At 39.3% G+C, this 18,317-nt stretch overlaps 1 protein-coding gene across 2 annotated transcripts in view; it reads left to right on the top strand.

Annotated features, from left to right (window-relative positions):
- The window catches only part of ITGA4 (integrin subunit alpha 4), a 108,666-nt gene that overhangs the window by 12,237 nt on the left and 78,112 nt on the right, over positions 1–18,317 (top strand). The window contains exons 3-9 of one of the 2 annotated variants that reach the window (XM_062188675.1): positions 7,217–7,323; positions 7,416–7,545; positions 10,347–10,414; positions 12,539–12,668; positions 14,813–14,898; positions 15,877–15,939; positions 16,031–16,168. In XM_062188675.1, the coding sequence (XP_062044659.1) occupies positions 7,217–7,323; positions 7,416–7,545; positions 10,347–10,414; positions 12,539–12,668; positions 14,813–14,898; positions 15,877–15,939; positions 16,031–16,168 (722 nt within the window). Of the gene's footprint in view, positions 1–7,216; positions 7,324–7,415; positions 7,546–10,346; positions 10,415–10,868; positions 10,972–12,538; positions 12,669–14,812; positions 14,899–15,876; positions 15,940–16,030; positions 16,169–18,317 lie in introns of those variants that run through there. The other variant, XM_062188681.1, reaches the window with a different exon arrangement.

Here is an 18,317-nt window from a genome sequence, read left to right on the forward strand (position 1 = left end):
ATTATAAAATCATTTTCACTGAGAAGTTACTGCTTCTATAGAAAAGATATCTTGAATGAGTGGCTATTAATAAAACAATGAACTAGAGTCATTGAGTTTTCCAATTTATTTTAAGAAAAATCTGAGAGTAGGAGGGAGGAGTTGAAATGTGTGAGAATCAACTTACAATAAACGAGAACCTCAACTTAAAGAAAAAAAAGTCACTGAAGTAAGGGCCTTCCCTATTTTGTCGCCTGGAAGACAAGTCAGGAGTTTGGAAGGATCAGATCATTGTGTGTCGCCTATTAGTCAGAAAGCCAGGCTGAGAGCACCATGACGCAGGCAGAAACACCAGACATTTGCTTGCATCCAGAAGTCCCAGGCTTCCCTACTACAAACTGTTTCATTCAAGCTGGCCACAAGTTCTAGAAAGCAGAACCTAAGTCTGACCTTTGTCACTTCTTCAGTGGAAATGCCAAAATATCAGGAAGTGATCTGAATGAAGGAAAAGGTCAGGGCAATACAGAGACCAAGTGAGTGATGTTTTCCTGGAATACTAGCAAGTTGGTGCTACAGATGATGCAAGTGAAATTGAATCCAGTGCATTCCTAGGAATAATTTGTGAGGCTACAGAGTAGTGGCAAGCAGCTTAGAGATCAAGGCATTAATTCTATTCCAGTCTCTTGTATTTGCCAGTCTTTTCTATTTGGATTTGGCCAAGTTATTTGACTTCTTTTAAAAATATTTATTTATTTGAATGAGAGGTAGAGAAAGTGTAAGTGAGGGTGGGAGAGAGAGTTAAAGAGAATGGGAACAGGAACCCATCTCCCATCTACTGCTTCACTCCCTAAATGCCTGTCTGTAACAGCCAGGCCTGGGCCAGACCAAACCCAGGAGCTTGGAACTAAATTCAGATCTCTCACATGGGGTCAAGGACTTGAGACATCAGTCCTTGACAGGTCCAGGTACTTGAGACGTCACCTGCTGCTTCCCAGGGTAGCTGCAGCTGGAATCAGGGCTGAGACTGGACCAGAGATGGAATGCGGTGTCCCGGTCATCTGGGTCATCTGCCCAAAGCCTGCCCCTTCTTGCCTTACTGAAGACGTAACTTTATCATCTGTTAGCCAGGACAGATACTACAGTCCTCTGCTGCTCCTGGGAGAGTGAGTTGTTGTGCATGCTAAGGCCTCCCCAACAGCAACGAGCCACTCCAGTTTGGGGAAAAGGAGGCATGCCATGATACCTGTGCCACTTAGTGATCTCTTTGTGTGTTCCTTAACGCAATAAGGATGACGATGTCAACGTTAACTCAGGTGTGCATGTTTCCCCACCAAGCGCGTCACAATCCTTCCCCTCACAATCCTTGTAGAAGCCGTGAGAAGAGCCCCTCCCGTGGGCCCCCCTGATTCTTGGTCTTAAGATTTCCTGCTCACAAATCACACTTTGTAAGGCCTTTCCAACTCAAAACCCCTGTTTCCCTACAGAACATCTGTTACTATCTTTAAACTTAAGGAAAGAATATTTTGGAAGAGAGGGGGGAAGAATAGTAGTGAATGGAAAAGGCCTGCTATGCCTGCCAAAGCTCTTATTTTATTCCTGAGAGTTTGGTAAAAATTTGCAGTGCACACTCTAGAAAAGGATTTTTTTTTTTTTGGTGCCATAATGTATTTCAAAATTCCTTTGCTCTGCAAATACTTATTGAGTTCCTGCCTGCATCATGTAAAGCTGCTCTGAGCTGTGAGGGTGCCACTGTTGCCACTCAATCTGATTGTCTTGTCTTCCATGGTCTCTACCACATTTTGGCATTTTGTGCAATGATGCGAAAACCAGGATGTGAATAACAGAAAGGGGAGGAGTAAAGGATATATCTGATTGGATTTGTCCTGACATTTTGATATTAATTTTCCAAAATTATCATTTAGTTACATGCACATTTGTATATAGTAACAAAATCCGTAGGTAGAAATAACTTTAGTGAGAATACATTTTTTTCCTTTGCCAACTTAAAAAAATGAGAAAGATGGGCTTAATTTTTGTAATGAGAGGGCTAGCTTTTATGTGGCTTCTTTTTAATATCTACTGGGAAAATGCACTCAACTGTGATAAGAATTAGTCATTCTACTTGTATGAAAGCATGGAAAATTATCACATGTTAATTTCTGCTGACCTCTTTTATGTTAAACCATGTAGAGTATTTTTCAATTATGGGAGCTGATTTGATTTACTGAGAGTTCAGATTAGTAATGTATGAGCTGAATTGAGAACCAGATTATAAATCATTGCAACATGACATTTGGATAAAATATAAAGATAACCTGGGTTTATTTATGATATTCTGTCAAGGAAATTCATGAGAATTAGCTTTCTCATGATAGTTCTAATCATCACTTTTGACTAAATTAGAAAATACTATATTACTACATGAAGAAAATTTGTTAAATATTTGATAATGTAATTTCAGTATCAAGCTGAAATCAAGAGAGACAAAAGGTATTGCTATTATTTTTGAAACAGTGTGATATAATCCAGGAAAATGCATAGCCCAATTTGTACTACAACTACTTGGCAAGATTTGCAAAAGTTCTGTCTGGGTCTCTGCCCACACAACATGCAGTCTGAGTGGCTGGGTGTGGGGCCCAGGTGCTGCTGTTTATTTAGAACTGGGCCAGGTGATTCTGCAGTCAAGACCGAGAACCACGTGGTGAGGGGAGGGAACTAAGGAGGGAAGCCAAGGAGGAGCAGCGGCCCCTGAGCTCCTGTCCTGAGGGGCTTAAAGTCTCTGTCCGGTTTCACTGGGCACCAAAAAAGGAAATGGGGAAACATTCCTGAAGAAAAGACTCAGTACCGCCGAGAGGAGGCATAGGATGTTTCTTGTACGGATTCTGTCTGGCTATGGAGGCTAAAAGTACCCAAGTGCTATGGGAGCTGTGGAAGTTGCCCCAACATTAAGCAGTGAAAGGAGAAATGTTATATATATGTGAGTATATCTGTTTGCTCTCTAGCGAGCATTCATTTGTACTTCTTTGGTGGAAGAATGTTCGTTTCATTACTTTGTTTTCATGTTTGTTTTTATTTTTGTCTTTGTAGTCACCCTTCAGAACACGTATCTTGAAGAAGGTATCTAACACAAAGAGAGGAGGGTTAGTCAGACCACAGTTGCAGCTGTGGCTTGGTTTTCATTTATTTCCCCTTCCATTTTCAGCGCACATTTATGGGCAGAGTGTTGGGGGTGGGATGATGACCAGCAAGATGAATGAGGTCGCTATTTACTAAACCCTGGATGGAGGCCAGCACAGTTGCACATAAATAAATGTAGTTAATCCTTCCTCCTGCAGAGTATTAATCAATTTCACCATAATTTCCTCCAAGTGAGCATATCCTGTGTGTCGAAGGGCCTTTGATTGCCTGAGCTGGGCATCATCTCCTGGCCGCGAGTGGGTTAACTAACGAAAATTACGTAGTATATATTTGAGAATTAGTTACCATGAAGCAGAAGTTATATCTGTATGTTAGCTGACCTCTTGGTTTGGAACCGAGTAGTAACAAACAAGTGAGATGATGTGTAGTGACATTTAGCTGTCCTCTCACACTCCACATACACTTCTACATGTTTCCTATCTGAAATCTCTTCTACTCAGGGGTCTGTTGGCCACAACAGTGAACTCCTGAAAGCTTTTACTACACTTATTTTAGGTAAACATTTCTTTCTTGTGGCTTCTCGAGGACTATTTGTTCTCTTGTTCTGAAGAGTCAGTATTTTTAGCTTAAAGGGGAAGAGAGGCATGAGCCACCAAGGAAGTAAAATCCCAAGACTTTGGGATTTTTTGAACTAGCCGAAGGATGCAATGCCTCTTCTCCCAGAGGCTTGAGTGATACCAGGCATGGAGACAGCAATGACCGAGGGAAGCAAAGTGAGCCGTGCAGCCAGTGAGCCTGAAGGTGAGACAGCAGTGCTGACTTGTGTTGTCACCTGCTGGAGCTGAAACTGAACTGAGGAGGAGACAACAGGGAATATTAAATCGAAAACAGCTTAGGGATACAACTTTTTCTGATGTTTATTTAAAAGCTTACACAGAGTTCAACTACCAGACAACAACCAAAAACTATTTTTGCACCCACTCATCGAGCAGTTTACATAGTACTTTGAGGTTCTAAGCTATTGTCTTCATGTTATTTTAAAATATGTTGGGGGTGATTATTTCTTTTTCTTTTTTTTTTTTTTTTTTTTTGACAGGCAGAGTTAGAGATGGGGGGGGGTTGAGGGAGAGAGGGAGGGAGGAAGAAAGGTCTTCCTTCCGTTGGTTCACTCCCCAAATGGCCACTACAGCTGGTGTGCTGCGCCGATCTGAAGCCAGGAGCCAGGTGCTTCTCCTGGTCTCCCATGCGGGTGCAGGGCCCAAGCACTTGGGCCATCCTCCACTGCCTTCCCGGGCCACAGCAGAGAGCTGGACTGAAAGAGGAGCAACTGAGACAGAATCCAATGCCCCAACCGGGACTGGAACCTGGTGTGCCCGCGCTGCAGGTGGAGAATTAGCCTAGTGAGCCACAGCGCCAGCCAAGGTGTGATTATTTCTACAACAGTGAATTGGTTAATATAGTATGCAATCTCATGGGACGTGTCCATTAAATGCACCACATTTTGACACTGGTAATATATTGTTTGTGACTTCCATCCTGGCCTTCTGTTGTCTTAGTTAATGGGGTGTTGGCTACAGTGTTAGAAAGACTTTTGTATTTTCATAGAAGGGATTTCATTTAGGGATTTATTGTAGCAAATAACAGGAACTTCAGGTCGACTGAATCTACTATTTATTGTTGACCTTAGTTTAAAAAAAGTGATTTTAATGAAAAGTTCAACTGAAAATTGCATCACAATGAAAATTTAAAAACTTGTCACTCTTTCACTTCAGCTTTGTTGTTTTGACCTCATGTAGCCACATTAGCAACTCCCTATGTTGGACCTCACCCACTTTTTTTTTTTTTTGACAGGCAGAGTGGACAGAGACAGAGAGAAAGGTATTCCTTTTTGCCATTGGTTCACCCTCCAATGGCCGCTGCGGCTGGCTGCTGCAGCCGGCGCACCACACTGATCCAAAGCCAGGAGCCAGGTGCTTCTCCTGGTCTCCCATGCAGGTGCAGGGCCCAAGCACTTGGGCCATCCTCCACTGCACTCCCGGGCCACAGCAGAGAGCTGGCCTGGAAGAGGGGCAACCAGGACAGAATCTGGCGCCCCGACAGGGACTAGAACCCTGTGAGCAGGCGCCGCAAGCGGAGGATTAGCCTATTGGTGCCGGCCGGACCTTACCCACTTTACACACCCAGTGTGACTGTCTTTTCTACCCTTCTGCCTGTCTCCTCCTGTCTTTTCGTAACTTCAATATGGAAACCTTACAGGCCCATCTGAATCATCCTTTCTCAAGATTTGGGTTGCAGCAAGACCCTCATTTTATTTTATTTGGGAAGTGGGAAGGAGGGGGAGTGGGGCAAAGAGATTTGCTACTCAAATTCATTACTCAAATACAAGGCTGAACTGGGGCCAGGATCCAGGAATGCAATCTAGGTCTCCTGTGCGGGTGCAGGAACCACATGATCTGAGCCAGTACCTGCTCCCTACCAGGATCTTCATTAGCAGGAAGCTGGAGTCCGGAGAAAGGGCTGAATCTGGAACCCAAGTGGATGCACGCTTCTTAATCCACATCTTAATCATCTTAATCTATTTTACTAGCAGACATTGCCAATCAACCTCAGTATTCTTACTCCACGTGTATCCTTAGTCATCTGACTTAAGTCACAAGAAACCATTTCCAGTTAGTGGGAGTAGTCACTATTTCACAAGGAAACCGAGCAGACCAGCATAATCCACATTCCGTTGTAATAATGTTTCTGACCATAAGAACCACATGGGATACTCAGGACTCACCAAGAACTACTGAATCAGAACCTCCAGAGGAGGGGCTGGAAAAACTTTTTCCTGTTTTGCTGTATTTAAGGATATTTTTGGAACATTTTGGAAGATAAAAAAATGTAAATATCTTCCTACACTTATTAAAGTGTCTTCTACCTAGGAGCTATAGTACAAAGAATTTTAATTTCTAAAATATTAATCTCTGTAGGTATTTTTAGTTTCGCTGGGAAGTAGTACCTAGGGATCAAGGTTGCAGGAGGGGACAAAGTGCTTAACAATATACAGAATAGTTACTATAAATGTATGAATACATGGTACCTGGTGACTAGTGTTCAAAATTCAGCAAACCCAAGCTCCACATCCTAATCCAATCAAACTAATGCCAGTGTATTTATCTGCCATTCGAATTAGCACCAGATGGAATAGGGTTATCAAGTGTCAATCAAAGACAATGGAAATGATAGCAAAAGGAGCTTATGATAGTGTGTCTTGCCCCCAGATCACTGATTTGAAGTCACTTTAATAAGGATTTAATAAGATTGTAGCTATAGCACAAAGAAGTCAGTTGTCATGCTAACAAAAAATTGTCCCTATGTAGTTCTGTTTAATTGTACTGTTTAGAAGCATCATTGTATGTGAAACAATATATCAGTTTATTTGATATATTGATATTTGATATTCTGGCTATCCATGCATTTGACAAAGTGCCTATTGAAGTTTTTTATTTACTAAAATAATTGGGATTTCCAAGTCTTTTAATCTTTTTTGAATACAAACAATTCTCCACTGTAAAACTTATGGTGGTTTCTTTTAAGCGCTAGCCATTATGAGATGCTAATTATATGGTCTACTTTCATTGTGCTCAGTCATCACCTTCCATCTCTAATAAACTGTGCCTTAATTGCTGAGGACCTTATTTTAGTAGTATTTCTGTTCTTAATGTCTTAAAACAAATGTTTTAAGCAGTGCTCTAGTCACATTGCTCACATTGCTAGCTAAGTGGGTACAACAAAAGTGCAAATTCTTTTCCAACCATTAGACCCTGTAGTTGGACAAGTCACTTGCACCACACTTGTTTGCTTTATCTTGTCTTTCCACTCTTAGTCATGTTGGTTAGCTACCAAAGGGAATTTCTACAAACAATAGCACCTCTCCTGAGGGAATTGTTAGCGCAGAGTAACTGGGTTTCACGTCAAATGGGCACCAAGTATATGATGGGAGAGGGGAGGTTGAAGGATAAACTCTGTAGATGAAGGCACATATTTATTTGCTCTTGTAGATTAACACTGTTAGCAAGAATACTGATGACAGAATTATTTGCAAATGCTGCAGGTAGCCCTACTGGAGAACCTTGTGGGAAGACTTGTCTGGAGGAGAGAGATAATGAGTGGCTGGGCGTCACCCTTTCCAGACAGCCAGGAGAAAATGGATCCATCGTGGTAGGTATTGGAGTTGGTGCACTGATCTGTCATAAAATCACATATTCTAAGTGAAATCTTCACATCATTTGCACTACTTGTATTTTATTCAGACTTGTGGGCATCGATGGAAAAATATATTTTACATAAAGAATGAGAATAAGCTCCCCATTGGTGTTTGCTATGGAATGCCCTCTGATTTACGAACAGAACTGAGTAAAAGAATGGCTCCATGCTATCAAGGTAAGGCATAGCTTCACTGTTAACCGGATCAAGACAAATAAGTGAATGTTTAGATGTTCAGAGACTGAGGCAGATATTCAATGTAGCTATGTTCCTTTTTGACTACTTTAAATGTTTCTTCCTTTCCTTTGTTCATCCAACTGCAGTAGCATTCGGTTTCTTTTTTAATTATTTTTTAAAAACTATTTGAAAGACATAGTTGCAGAGAAGGAGAGGTAGACTCAGGTGGGGAGAGGGAGGGAGGGAGGGACAGAGAGAGAGAAATCTTCCATCTGCTTGTTCATTCCCCAAGTGACTGCAATGGCCAGGGCTGTGCCAAGCCAAAGCCAGGAGCCAGGAGCTTCATCCGGAGCTCCTACATGAATGGCAGGGCCCAAACACTTAGAGCATTTTCTAATGCTTTGTCAGTTGCCTTAGAAGGAAGCTGGATTGAAAGTGGAGCATGAGGAGTCATAACACTGTCCAGTTGGGATGCAGGTACTGAAGACTGGATTTACCCACGAAGCATCAATGCCAGCCCCAGCATTAGGTTTTATAAATGTGCTTTTAGAAATACAAATTCTAGGGGCTGGTGCCATGGCTCACTTGGTTAATCCTCTGCCTACAGCGCCGGCATCCCATGTGGGCACCAGGTTCTAGTCCTGGTTGCTTCTCTTCCAGTCCAGCTCTCTGCTGTGGCCCAGGAGGGCAGCGGAGGATGGCCCAAGTGCTTGGGCCCCTGCACCCACATGGGAGACCAGGAAGAAGCAACTGTCTCCTGGCTTCGGATCGGCACAACGCTGGCTGTTGTTGCCATTTGGGGAGTGAACCAACGGAAGGAAGACCTTTCTCTCTGTCTCTGTCTATAACTCTACCTGTCAAATTAAAAAAAAAAGAAACACAAATTCAATAAAGTTTAATTTGAATAGTTCTGGAATCTGACTGATAACCACTTTCTATTGGTTTATTTTACCTTCATTTCAGTATAACTGAATTTAATACCCGGTAAATATGGATACTTATGAAGTTATGAAATTACATTAAAAAGTCTGAATAGAAAGAAAATGACTTTTTTTTCTTACCTTTTACTTCCAAGAGTAATCAGAAGGATTCAAACTATAATTGTATAATTGTAAGCACTCTTCTTTCCCAATTCATATGTATTCCTTGAAACCACAAGAGATTAGTGTCCAAAAGGCCTTTCTTAGGGAAATTCCTACCATAGGTACTTCTGCATGAATAGAGTGAGGACATAAACAACTAAAGTTACAGGTGAAAGTCAACAGAGTAATTAAAATGATAGGCAAAAAAACTAAAATTCTAACAATGTATCTTTATAGAACTAAGAAAAACTTATAAATGCCAATTTCCAATTTTTCTAACCTCACAAAGACCAGCATCCAAAGAAAAATTTGTTAATTGGCAAAACTTTGGCCAAGTATTTGAATTCAATTATTTTTAAACTTTTTTAAAAAAATCTTATTAGAAAGGTAGAGTAAGTGAGAGAGAGAGAGAGAGAGAGAGAGAGAGAGAGAGAGACAGACAGAGATCTTCCATCCACTGGTTTACTCCTCAAATGGATGCAAGGGCCAGGGCTGGGCCAGGTGAAAGCCAAGAGCGTGGAGCTTCATCTGGGTCTCTAACATGGAGAGACCCAGAGGCCCAAGTACTTGGTCCATCTTTTTCTGCAATAACAGGTGCATTAGCAGTTAGCCTGATGAGAAGTAGAACAGCTGTGACCTTGCCACTCATATGGGAGATCCATATTGAGTTCCCAGTTCATGGCTTAGGCCTAGTGTAGGCCCTAGCCATTGTACATTTGGAAAATGAACCAGCAGTTAGAAGATTGACCCCTCTCCTTCAGTTGTTTATCGTTTCAAGTAGATAAAAATAAACTTTGTTCTTAAAAGGCAGGAGATAACAAGTATTGCTGAGGATGTAGATACTGTTGGTAAGACTGTAAATTGGCAAAGCCCTTGCCACAAGTGTGTCATAATTAAAAACAGAACTAACATACGATTTAGCAATCCCTCTTCTAGGGAGAAACACAAAGGAAATGAAATCAGTACCATTAAGAGCTATCTGTACTTCTATGTTCATTACCATATTATTCACAGAAACTAAGGAAACAGCCTGTTTGTCCGCAAATAGATGCGTGAGGAATTATGAGCGATGTATGTATATATAGACATTTGCACACACATACACAATGAAATATTATTCAACCTTCTAAAAGGAAATCCTGTAATTTATGAAAACAGGTGATCTTGGAGAATACTGTGTTAAGGAAATAACCAGGTGCAAAAAGACAAATACTATATGATCTCATTGGAATGAAGGTATTTCAGAAAGTTCACAGAAAATGGAAATAAAAGAAATTTTGGTGCAAAAAGTTTTGAAATCTGTACATAAGAACTTCTTCAAAAGTTTACAAGAAATGTGTATTATAAAAAAACTATGCATGGTTTTTGAAATGTTTTTCACCAAAATACACTTATCTTTTAATTTCATTAAGAACTTTTTGCAGTATGTTCAGAGTAGAATCTGGAAGTCAAACATATGGAAACAGAATTGGAAGTGGTTGTCAGGAATGGGAACTGTTGGCGAAAGGAAGCAGAGGTTCAGTGTTGTGAGAGGAGTAAATCTAGAGACATGCATGGCATGAGAACTCGAGTTAACAGCGATTATTTATCCGGAAATTGACCAAGAGCAGATTTCAGGTGCTCTTACCATACAGGAAAAAGGTCCCTGTGAGAAGATGGATGTGTTAATTTGCATGAATGTAGTGATAATTTCACTCTTATTTCTGTGTTTCATTTTAGATTATATAAGAAAATTTGGAGAAAACTTTGCATCATGTCAAGCTGGAATATCTAGTTTTTACACAGAGGTAATAAGTTTAAAACATAGCTGCTATAAGTGTTTACAAATAAAACCTTAATTATGAAGGTTTTCAAGTCTGATGTTAGCCTTTGAAGTAAAAATTGTGTAGTATTTTTTTAAATTTGTGAGTATTACAACTTAATTTCTAACACTTAATATTCCAGATATATTTTGATAAAATATTGATTTTTAGATGGCTATATTGCACAGAACCAACTAAAATCTATACTAAAGAGTATTACTTCCAGCAAGAATTTAATGGAAATCAAAAATAGCTACAGTGGTTTCCTTAGGTATTGAAAATATCTAAGCATCTTTATTTTAACTACTAGTTGAGGGGGTAAGGAAGCATATGAGTCTACATTTTTCATTGAAGTGACAAAGTTGGCAGATTCAAGAACTTATATCCTCTTAGATCAGATTATTTCTCGAATTCTTTTGTTCTCTTTCTGCCTCTCCAGGGTGTGCTATGAGATGTCAGAGTCGTACTCAACCTCCAGATCTCCGAGTTTCCCTTCATATCCGATTGTTGTGAATCACAAATGTTTTCTAACTCCGTGCAGATCAGGCTGCATCCGTTTCGAGCAAACAACTTCTATAAATATTCACTGTTATACAAAAAAGGCTTGCAATAATGCTCTATTCAGTTGATGTTTTCAAATTTAGGACTAAGAGATATAGAGATGCGTGAAATAGGTTTCATTACTTAAGATTTTCATTCTATACCAGACAAATGCCTGCTCATTCCAACCTTCTTTCTGTTTCTTTTTCCTAAGTTCCTCTTTACAATAAAATATGCCCCAAATTCCCTTGCCCTTTTTTCCCCTAAACTATTATTGTTAGGGAACTAGTCAGTGGGTTTTTGCAAATTCAAATAAAATATGTCCACTTTTTACTCTTTGGTCACACCCAATTAGCTCTGTAATGAGCACTAATAAATTGCCTTAGATATAATTTTCTTTAATAAAAACCGCATTGCCTTTCCCCTGAAAGCTTACTGTACTTGCAGTGACTCCACCTTCAGTTTTTAAAATGCACTGTGAAGTATTTCAGAGTTTCTTCTTGATACTTCTAGTGGAAACCACTTAACCAATGTCTTGGCTTGTTATTTTCTGGTAGTTTTTTTTTTTTCATTCTTTTACTTTTTTAATTCTTAAGAAAACTTTTATTTAATAAATATAAATTTCCAAAGTACAAATTTTGGATTATAGCGGCTTCCCCCCCCCCCCCCCCATAACCACTCTCCCACCCATAAACCATCCCATCTCCTACTCCCCCTCCCATCCCATTCTTCATTAAGATTCATTTTTAATTATCTTTATATACAGAAGATCAACTTAGTATATACTAAGAAGATTTCAGCAGACTGCAACCACACAGGCACACAAAGTAAAATACTGTTTGAATATTAGTTTTACCATTAATTCGCATAGTACAATACATTAAGGACAGAGATCCTACCTGGGGAGTAAGTGCACAGTGACTCCTGTTGTTGATTTAACAATTGACACTCTTATTGATGACCTCAGTAATCACCGGAGGCTCTTGGTGTGAGCTGCCAAGGCTATGGAAGCCTCTTGAGTTCACAAACTCTGACCTTACTTAGGGCCATAATCAAAGTGGAAGTTCTCTCCTCTTTAGAGAAAGATACCTCCTTCTTTGATAGCCCCTTCTTTCCACTGGGATCTCAGTCACAGAGATCTTTCATTTAGGTCATTTTTTGCCACAGTGTCTTGGCTTTCCATGCCTGAAATACTCTCATGGGCTTTTTAGCCAGATGTGAATGCCTTAAGGGCTGATTCTGAGGCCAGAGTGCTGTTTAGGGCATTTGCCATTCTATTAGTCTGCTGTGTATCCCGCTTCCCGTGTTGGGTTGTTCTCTCCCTTTTTTATTCTATCAGTTAGTGTTAGTAGACACTAGTCTTATTTATGTGATCCCTTTGACACTTAATCCTATATTTGTGATCAATTATGAACCAGTCCCTTTCTGATAGTTAAACACAATATACATATTTCATAAATCTATTATAAAAATGTATTCTCTTCACCAATTAAAGTGCTGTGTATCTGGAGGAGATTTGGGGTGAACAGATTTAACTTTTAAATGAATGATTTTGTTTTGTTTTTACAGGATTTAATTGTAATGGGAGCACCTGGATCATTTTATTGGACTGGTTCTCTTTTTGTCTACAATATAACTACAAATAAATACAAGGCTTTTTGGGACAATGATAATCAAGTAAAATTTGGAAGTTATTTAGGTATTATAAAATTAATTAATTCAAATTGTCTCTGCTTGTATATACTAGTAATTATAAATAAGGGAAAGATTCAAAAGATCTAAATGGCTAGTAGCAATTAAAGGCCCAATTCAGAAGCTATCTCCTACAGATAGAATCCATGAAATGTTAGCTAACTTAATATCTTATACTTACATGTGGATCTACAATACTGACTATATTATTCTTACACTAGTAATCCCAGTTTACTTTTTGCATTTCAGCAAACACTTGTGAGCTTACATCATAGTCATATGCATTTAACTTCATATTAGATACCTTCTACCAAGTATTTACTGTATCACAGGAAGGTTTAGTAAAAGCATTCCCTGAATTAACTCATTGAAATCCTGGATAAGTAAGTACAGCTTCGAAAAGAACCAATTGAAAGCCAACGGAACTGTCTTTGACATTCTAGATCAGAACATTGAGAAACATATGGGTCTAAAAATGGCTCACTGACTTTTGCCTTTTAAGTTCTTAAATATTTCCCGGAGCTTAACTGTTTTTGTCATGTTTTCCTCCTCATTAATATTTCATTAATCAGCAGCAGCGGGACACCTTGTCCTTTGTATTTCTACAGAAATAAAAAAAAAATTGGCATTAATTCTCACTACCATAAAATAAATGTTTTCCATGTAATTTTCAGAAAAATTAGATTTATTTAAATTACATGAGCTTCAAATGTATTTTGTACTTAGAAATAATTATAATAAGCAGTATTTGTTCCCATTCAAACTGAAGAAATTTGTCTTCAAACAGAAGGAATTCATTTCCAATTTTCCTCTTTATCATTGAAAGATATCTTGAAGTATTGTAAGAAATGTGGTATGTACCCTTTTTATATAAAATAAAAATGTTACCTTTTGTGATCATCAAGTTATTACAATAGGAAGAGCTCATGGCAAAAACTTGAGGTTTAGAAATATTTAAAGCTTAAAATGCTCTATTTTATAGGAGATTACTTCAAAAAGTTCATGAGAAATGGAATTAAAGAATTGTCTTTGGTGTAAAAATGTTGAAATTCATGCATATGTGGGGTCCACAAAAAGTTCATGAAAATCTGTTTTATGAAATAATTGTAGATTTAAGTTTTTTGCATGAAAATAAGCTTATTAATTCCAGTCTTTAAAATTTATTTTTATGTATTTGAAAGACAAAGACAGTTATTTATCCCTCAGTTTACTCCCCAAATGCCTACACAGCCGGGTTGAGTTAGAAGCCTGGAGCCAGGAGTTCAATTTGGATCTTTCATGTGGTCATCACTTACTGCCTTCCAGTGTGCACATTAGCACTGGGCTGGAATTGGAAGCAGAGCAGAGACCCCCCAGCCCAATATGGAATTTTGATTTGGAATGCAGGCATCCCATTTGGCGTCTTAACCACCGTGCCAAATGCCTGGCCCAATTCCTCTTTCCTAGGAATGTTTTGAGGTCCCCATTTTTTGTTGTAATCCTTGAAGCTGATTACTGCTACTGCACAGGAACTCACAAATCAAATATGAAGGTCTGGTTTTCTTTCAGTTTCTAGGACTTGGAATACTAACCACATGACTATAGTTTCATAACACACATAGCAAAATTGATTAAGACATATACTAAATAACCAGTTTTAAGTATTGCAGTGCTAAGTATTAAAACTGCTTAGTGTAAGGCCGGCGCTGTGGCTTAACAGGCTAATCCTCCACCTTGCAGCGCCAGCACACCGGGTTCTAGTCCGGGTTGGGGCGCCGGATTCTATCCTGGTTGCCCCTCTTCCAGGCCAGCTCTCTGATGTGGCCCGGGAGTGCAGTGGAGGATGACCCAAGTGCTTAGGCCCTGCACCCGCATGGGAGACCAGGAGAAGCACCTGGCTCCTGGCTTCGGATCAGCGTGGTGCGCCGGCTGCAGCGGCCATTGGAGGGTGAACCAATGGCAAAAAGGAAGACCTTTCTCTCTGTCTCTCTCATTATCCACTCTGCCTGTCCAAAAACAAAAAAAAAAAAAACCAAAAAACAAAAAAAAAAAAAAAAAAAAAAAAAAAACCTGCTTAGTGTAGTCATTGTGAATTCAGTCTCTGAATTCTGAATGAAATCCTGATGTATTTTACTCACCGTCAAGGGTGATTCTCTTATGCTTTTCTTGAAGGGTACTCAGTTGGAGCTGGTCACTTCAGGAGTCGACATACAACAGAAGTAGTTGGAGGAGCTCCTCAACATGAACAGATTGGAAAAGTAATTCCATTTTTAGATTTATTTCTCCCTAGAATTTCAAATGAATTGCTGAGAAAGGATATGAAAGGAAGCAGGGCAAAAATTTTAAAGATGAAAGGTGAACAGTAGTGTGCTGCATTTAATGAATTTGTAAAACATTTATAGTTTCAGGCCGGCGCCGCGGCTCACTAGGCTAATCCTCCACCTTGCGGCGCCGGCACACCGGGTTCTAGTCCCGGTTGGGGCACCGATCCTGTCCCGGTTGCCCCTCTACCAGGCCAGCTCTCTGCTGTGGCCAGGGAGTGCAGTGGAGGATGGCCCAAGTCCTTGGGCCCTGCACCCCATGGGAGACCAGGAGAAGCACCTGGCTCCTGCCATCAGATCAGCGCGGTGCGCCGGCCGCAGCGCACCAACTGCGGCGGCCATTGGAGGGTGAACCAACGGCAAAGGAAGACCTTTCTCTCTGTCTCTCTCTCTCACTGTCCACTCTGCCTGTCAAAAAAATTAAAAAAAAAATTATGGTTTCAGAAGATATTTAATAGAAAATCCTTCAGGAGAATTATGTCAGTTTTTCTTTGAAGTAATTTTTTTTCTAAAATACAATGTCCAGAGAATGCATTTATTGGTCAGCATTCATTGAAATAAAATTGAGGTAGCTACACACTTTGTGGTAAGACTAGAAAAATGTTATTTCTGGTTATAGTTTTTGCAAATTGTTTCGTGAACATGGGTCAATTTTTCTGACTCTTACATTTTAAAACTTAGGCATACAACACTTTCCATGCTCCCTTTATGGGATCAGTAAGATAATTCCTGAAGAGATAGTTTTGTAAGTAAAACATATTACCATGAAAGTGGACCCTAAACCTTTTATATTGCTCTTTAAAGTATTTATTTGAACAATACTAAGTTATGAAAATTGATGTTTTGATCAAGCAGAAGTTTAAGAAGAAAATTCTAGAGCAATGTAACCTTTTCTAATTCTTTCTCCAATGGCAGGCATATATATTCAGCATTGACACCAGAGAACTGAATATCTTATATGAAATGAAAGGTAAAAAGGTAATATGTCTCTACCCTGGGTGTCACTGAGGGCTTTTGTGAATAACCCTGCTTTGTTCTCAATGATTGCATGTCCTTTGTTTTGGGATAGCTTGGCTCATATTTTGGAGCCTCTGTCTGTGCTGTGGACCTCAATGCGGATGGCTTCTCAGACCTACTCGTAGGAGCTCCCATGCAGAGCACCATCAGGGAGGAAGGAAGAGTGTTCGTGTACATCAACTCGGGCTCGGTATGTCCAATCACCTGTGTGGGAGAAGCCATTTATGGAGAGAGATGAACACTGAAATTGTTCTCATTGCTGAGTTTTGAGGTGATAAGTTCTCACACTTATTTTACTGACAAATGTAAAAATCTGGTATTGTACCAGTGCTCTAAAAGTGAAATGGAACATGATGATGAGTGGGCAGGCGTTTCGTTTTGATAGTACACCAGTATGAGGTAAAACATTACAGTTTTTCTATTCACATCTTGTATGTATTCACTCTAGTAGTTGAAATTTCTTTTAGATATATTCTGATACAAACTGAATGTGAAATAATCATTTTTATAAACCCTTCAAAAATGTTTCAATAGTTCTATAGTTGAGCTCCTTATATTATTAAGTTATAAGCTATTACTAGAAATAGAAAATAAAGACTTAAATGTTTGCGATTTCTTGTTTTGAAGACAATTAGAAATAAAATCTGTTTTGAGGAATGCTTAATTTGCACAATTCATGTAAACTATATTCTTGAAAATAGTATAAACTTGGCATAGTTTACAGAAAATGGATATATTAATTGCATGCATAGGTCATTACCGATGAGGGTTCAGTTTTAAATTATGAAGCAATATTGTGTCCTAGATATTGACCACTCGGTGATTCAGTCTAAAGAGTTCCGCTGCCCATGTCTTCCCAGCCTCAGTTCTTGACATTAGATCAAAACAAAGAATCAGGGCCTTAAGGAGATCTTCTTGGCCTATTTGTCTATCTGAAAGCAAGCTCGGGCCTGTGAGAAAACTGGCATTGCTTATGGCATAGCATTCTTTGGTCAGGATTTGACAAAGTAAAATCTTTTTCAGGATGCTATTTGTAACCTTGTTTAATCAACCATTTCAGAGCATTTAGTAAGTTCCTATAGTAAATGTCAGTCTAAATTGTACAACTGAAGAGAGAACTCTCTAATGTGATAAAGCTAGGAGATTCTCAAGGTTCCAAATATAGAGCACAGAGTTACTAATGCACTGGGGTTTCCTAGACTATGCTTAAATCTCAATCTAATAATAAAGCCCTATCAGTAGCACAGTGATCACTAGAATCTCATCAATAGTAGTATTGGACAACACTTTCTCTTCCGCAGACACTCCACATTTCTCTGTTCATAGATGGTCTTCCTTAGACTTCTTAAGCATGCTGCAAATTTCTGTTACCTTTCTCTTACAGCTGAACTTTTTTGACAGTAATTTAAACAGTAGCATGTACATATAAAATATGGGAATCTCTTTCCTTTCAAATGTTAATCTCAATATGAGAAATGCATACAAGCAGAGCTTTGCTTGGAAGGGCAAGGGCAGACCCCTAACTACTGTGCTACCCTCCTGTTCTTCCCTGGTACGTCCCTGAGGCACTCTGCCAAATACTGTGGTTGATTTAATAACAGAGTCCGACTTTGAAATCCTGTGACACAAATAAGTGTTCCTTTGTTCCCACTTAACTTCCTATTTCTTTGAAAGTGTACTCATCTAAGTGACAGTGTATATTTCTGTATTTGCTTAGCTATTGGAAAAATTGTCTGGCTTGTTACTGCTATGTCTTTAGGGCTTGGAGCAGCCCTGGAGAAGTAGGTGCTCTGAAATTGTTTTTCAATGAACTCAAGAAAGAGTGAGACTTGAATGACTCTGGTTTCCACCTACTTCTGCCAAAATAGCTCTCAGGGCTCCCCAGAAGACTCTTGCCACCACTCATTGATTGAAGAATACTCGAAGCAGAGTGATTACTTGAAACTCTCCTCCCATAACTTCAGTGCCATTGTGTCATCTTAAGTCTGCACCCCTCTTAAATCTGTCCTGCCTGGAGCATCTTGAAATTTATGCATTTCCTCGAGAGTCCAGCTCTTTCATCCCTCACCCCTTTGATATAGTCAGTCTCTGCTTTGTTGTCAGTGATTCTGTCTATACAGATGATTCCTAGTCATCTAAGTTCATTTTAAATGAATGACGTTTAGTGAGTATCTGAAGTATAACAGAGTATGGAAAGAGTTGAGAGTGTACTTACTCTTGTTCTCTAGGGCCTTGGAATCTAGTGAATTCACAACATGGGGGTAAATAATGGAGCACAATATGGTAAAATAGTATATTTAAAATCTATATAAAGTACAAAAAATCCATTTTGGATAAAA

Source organism: Lepus europaeus, chromosome 1 (genome assembly GCF_033115175.1).
Source record: "Lepus europaeus isolate LE1 chromosome 1, mLepTim1.pri, whole genome shotgun sequence".
NCBI classification, from domain to species: domain Eukaryota; kingdom Metazoa; phylum Chordata; class Mammalia; order Lagomorpha; family Leporidae; genus Lepus; species Lepus europaeus.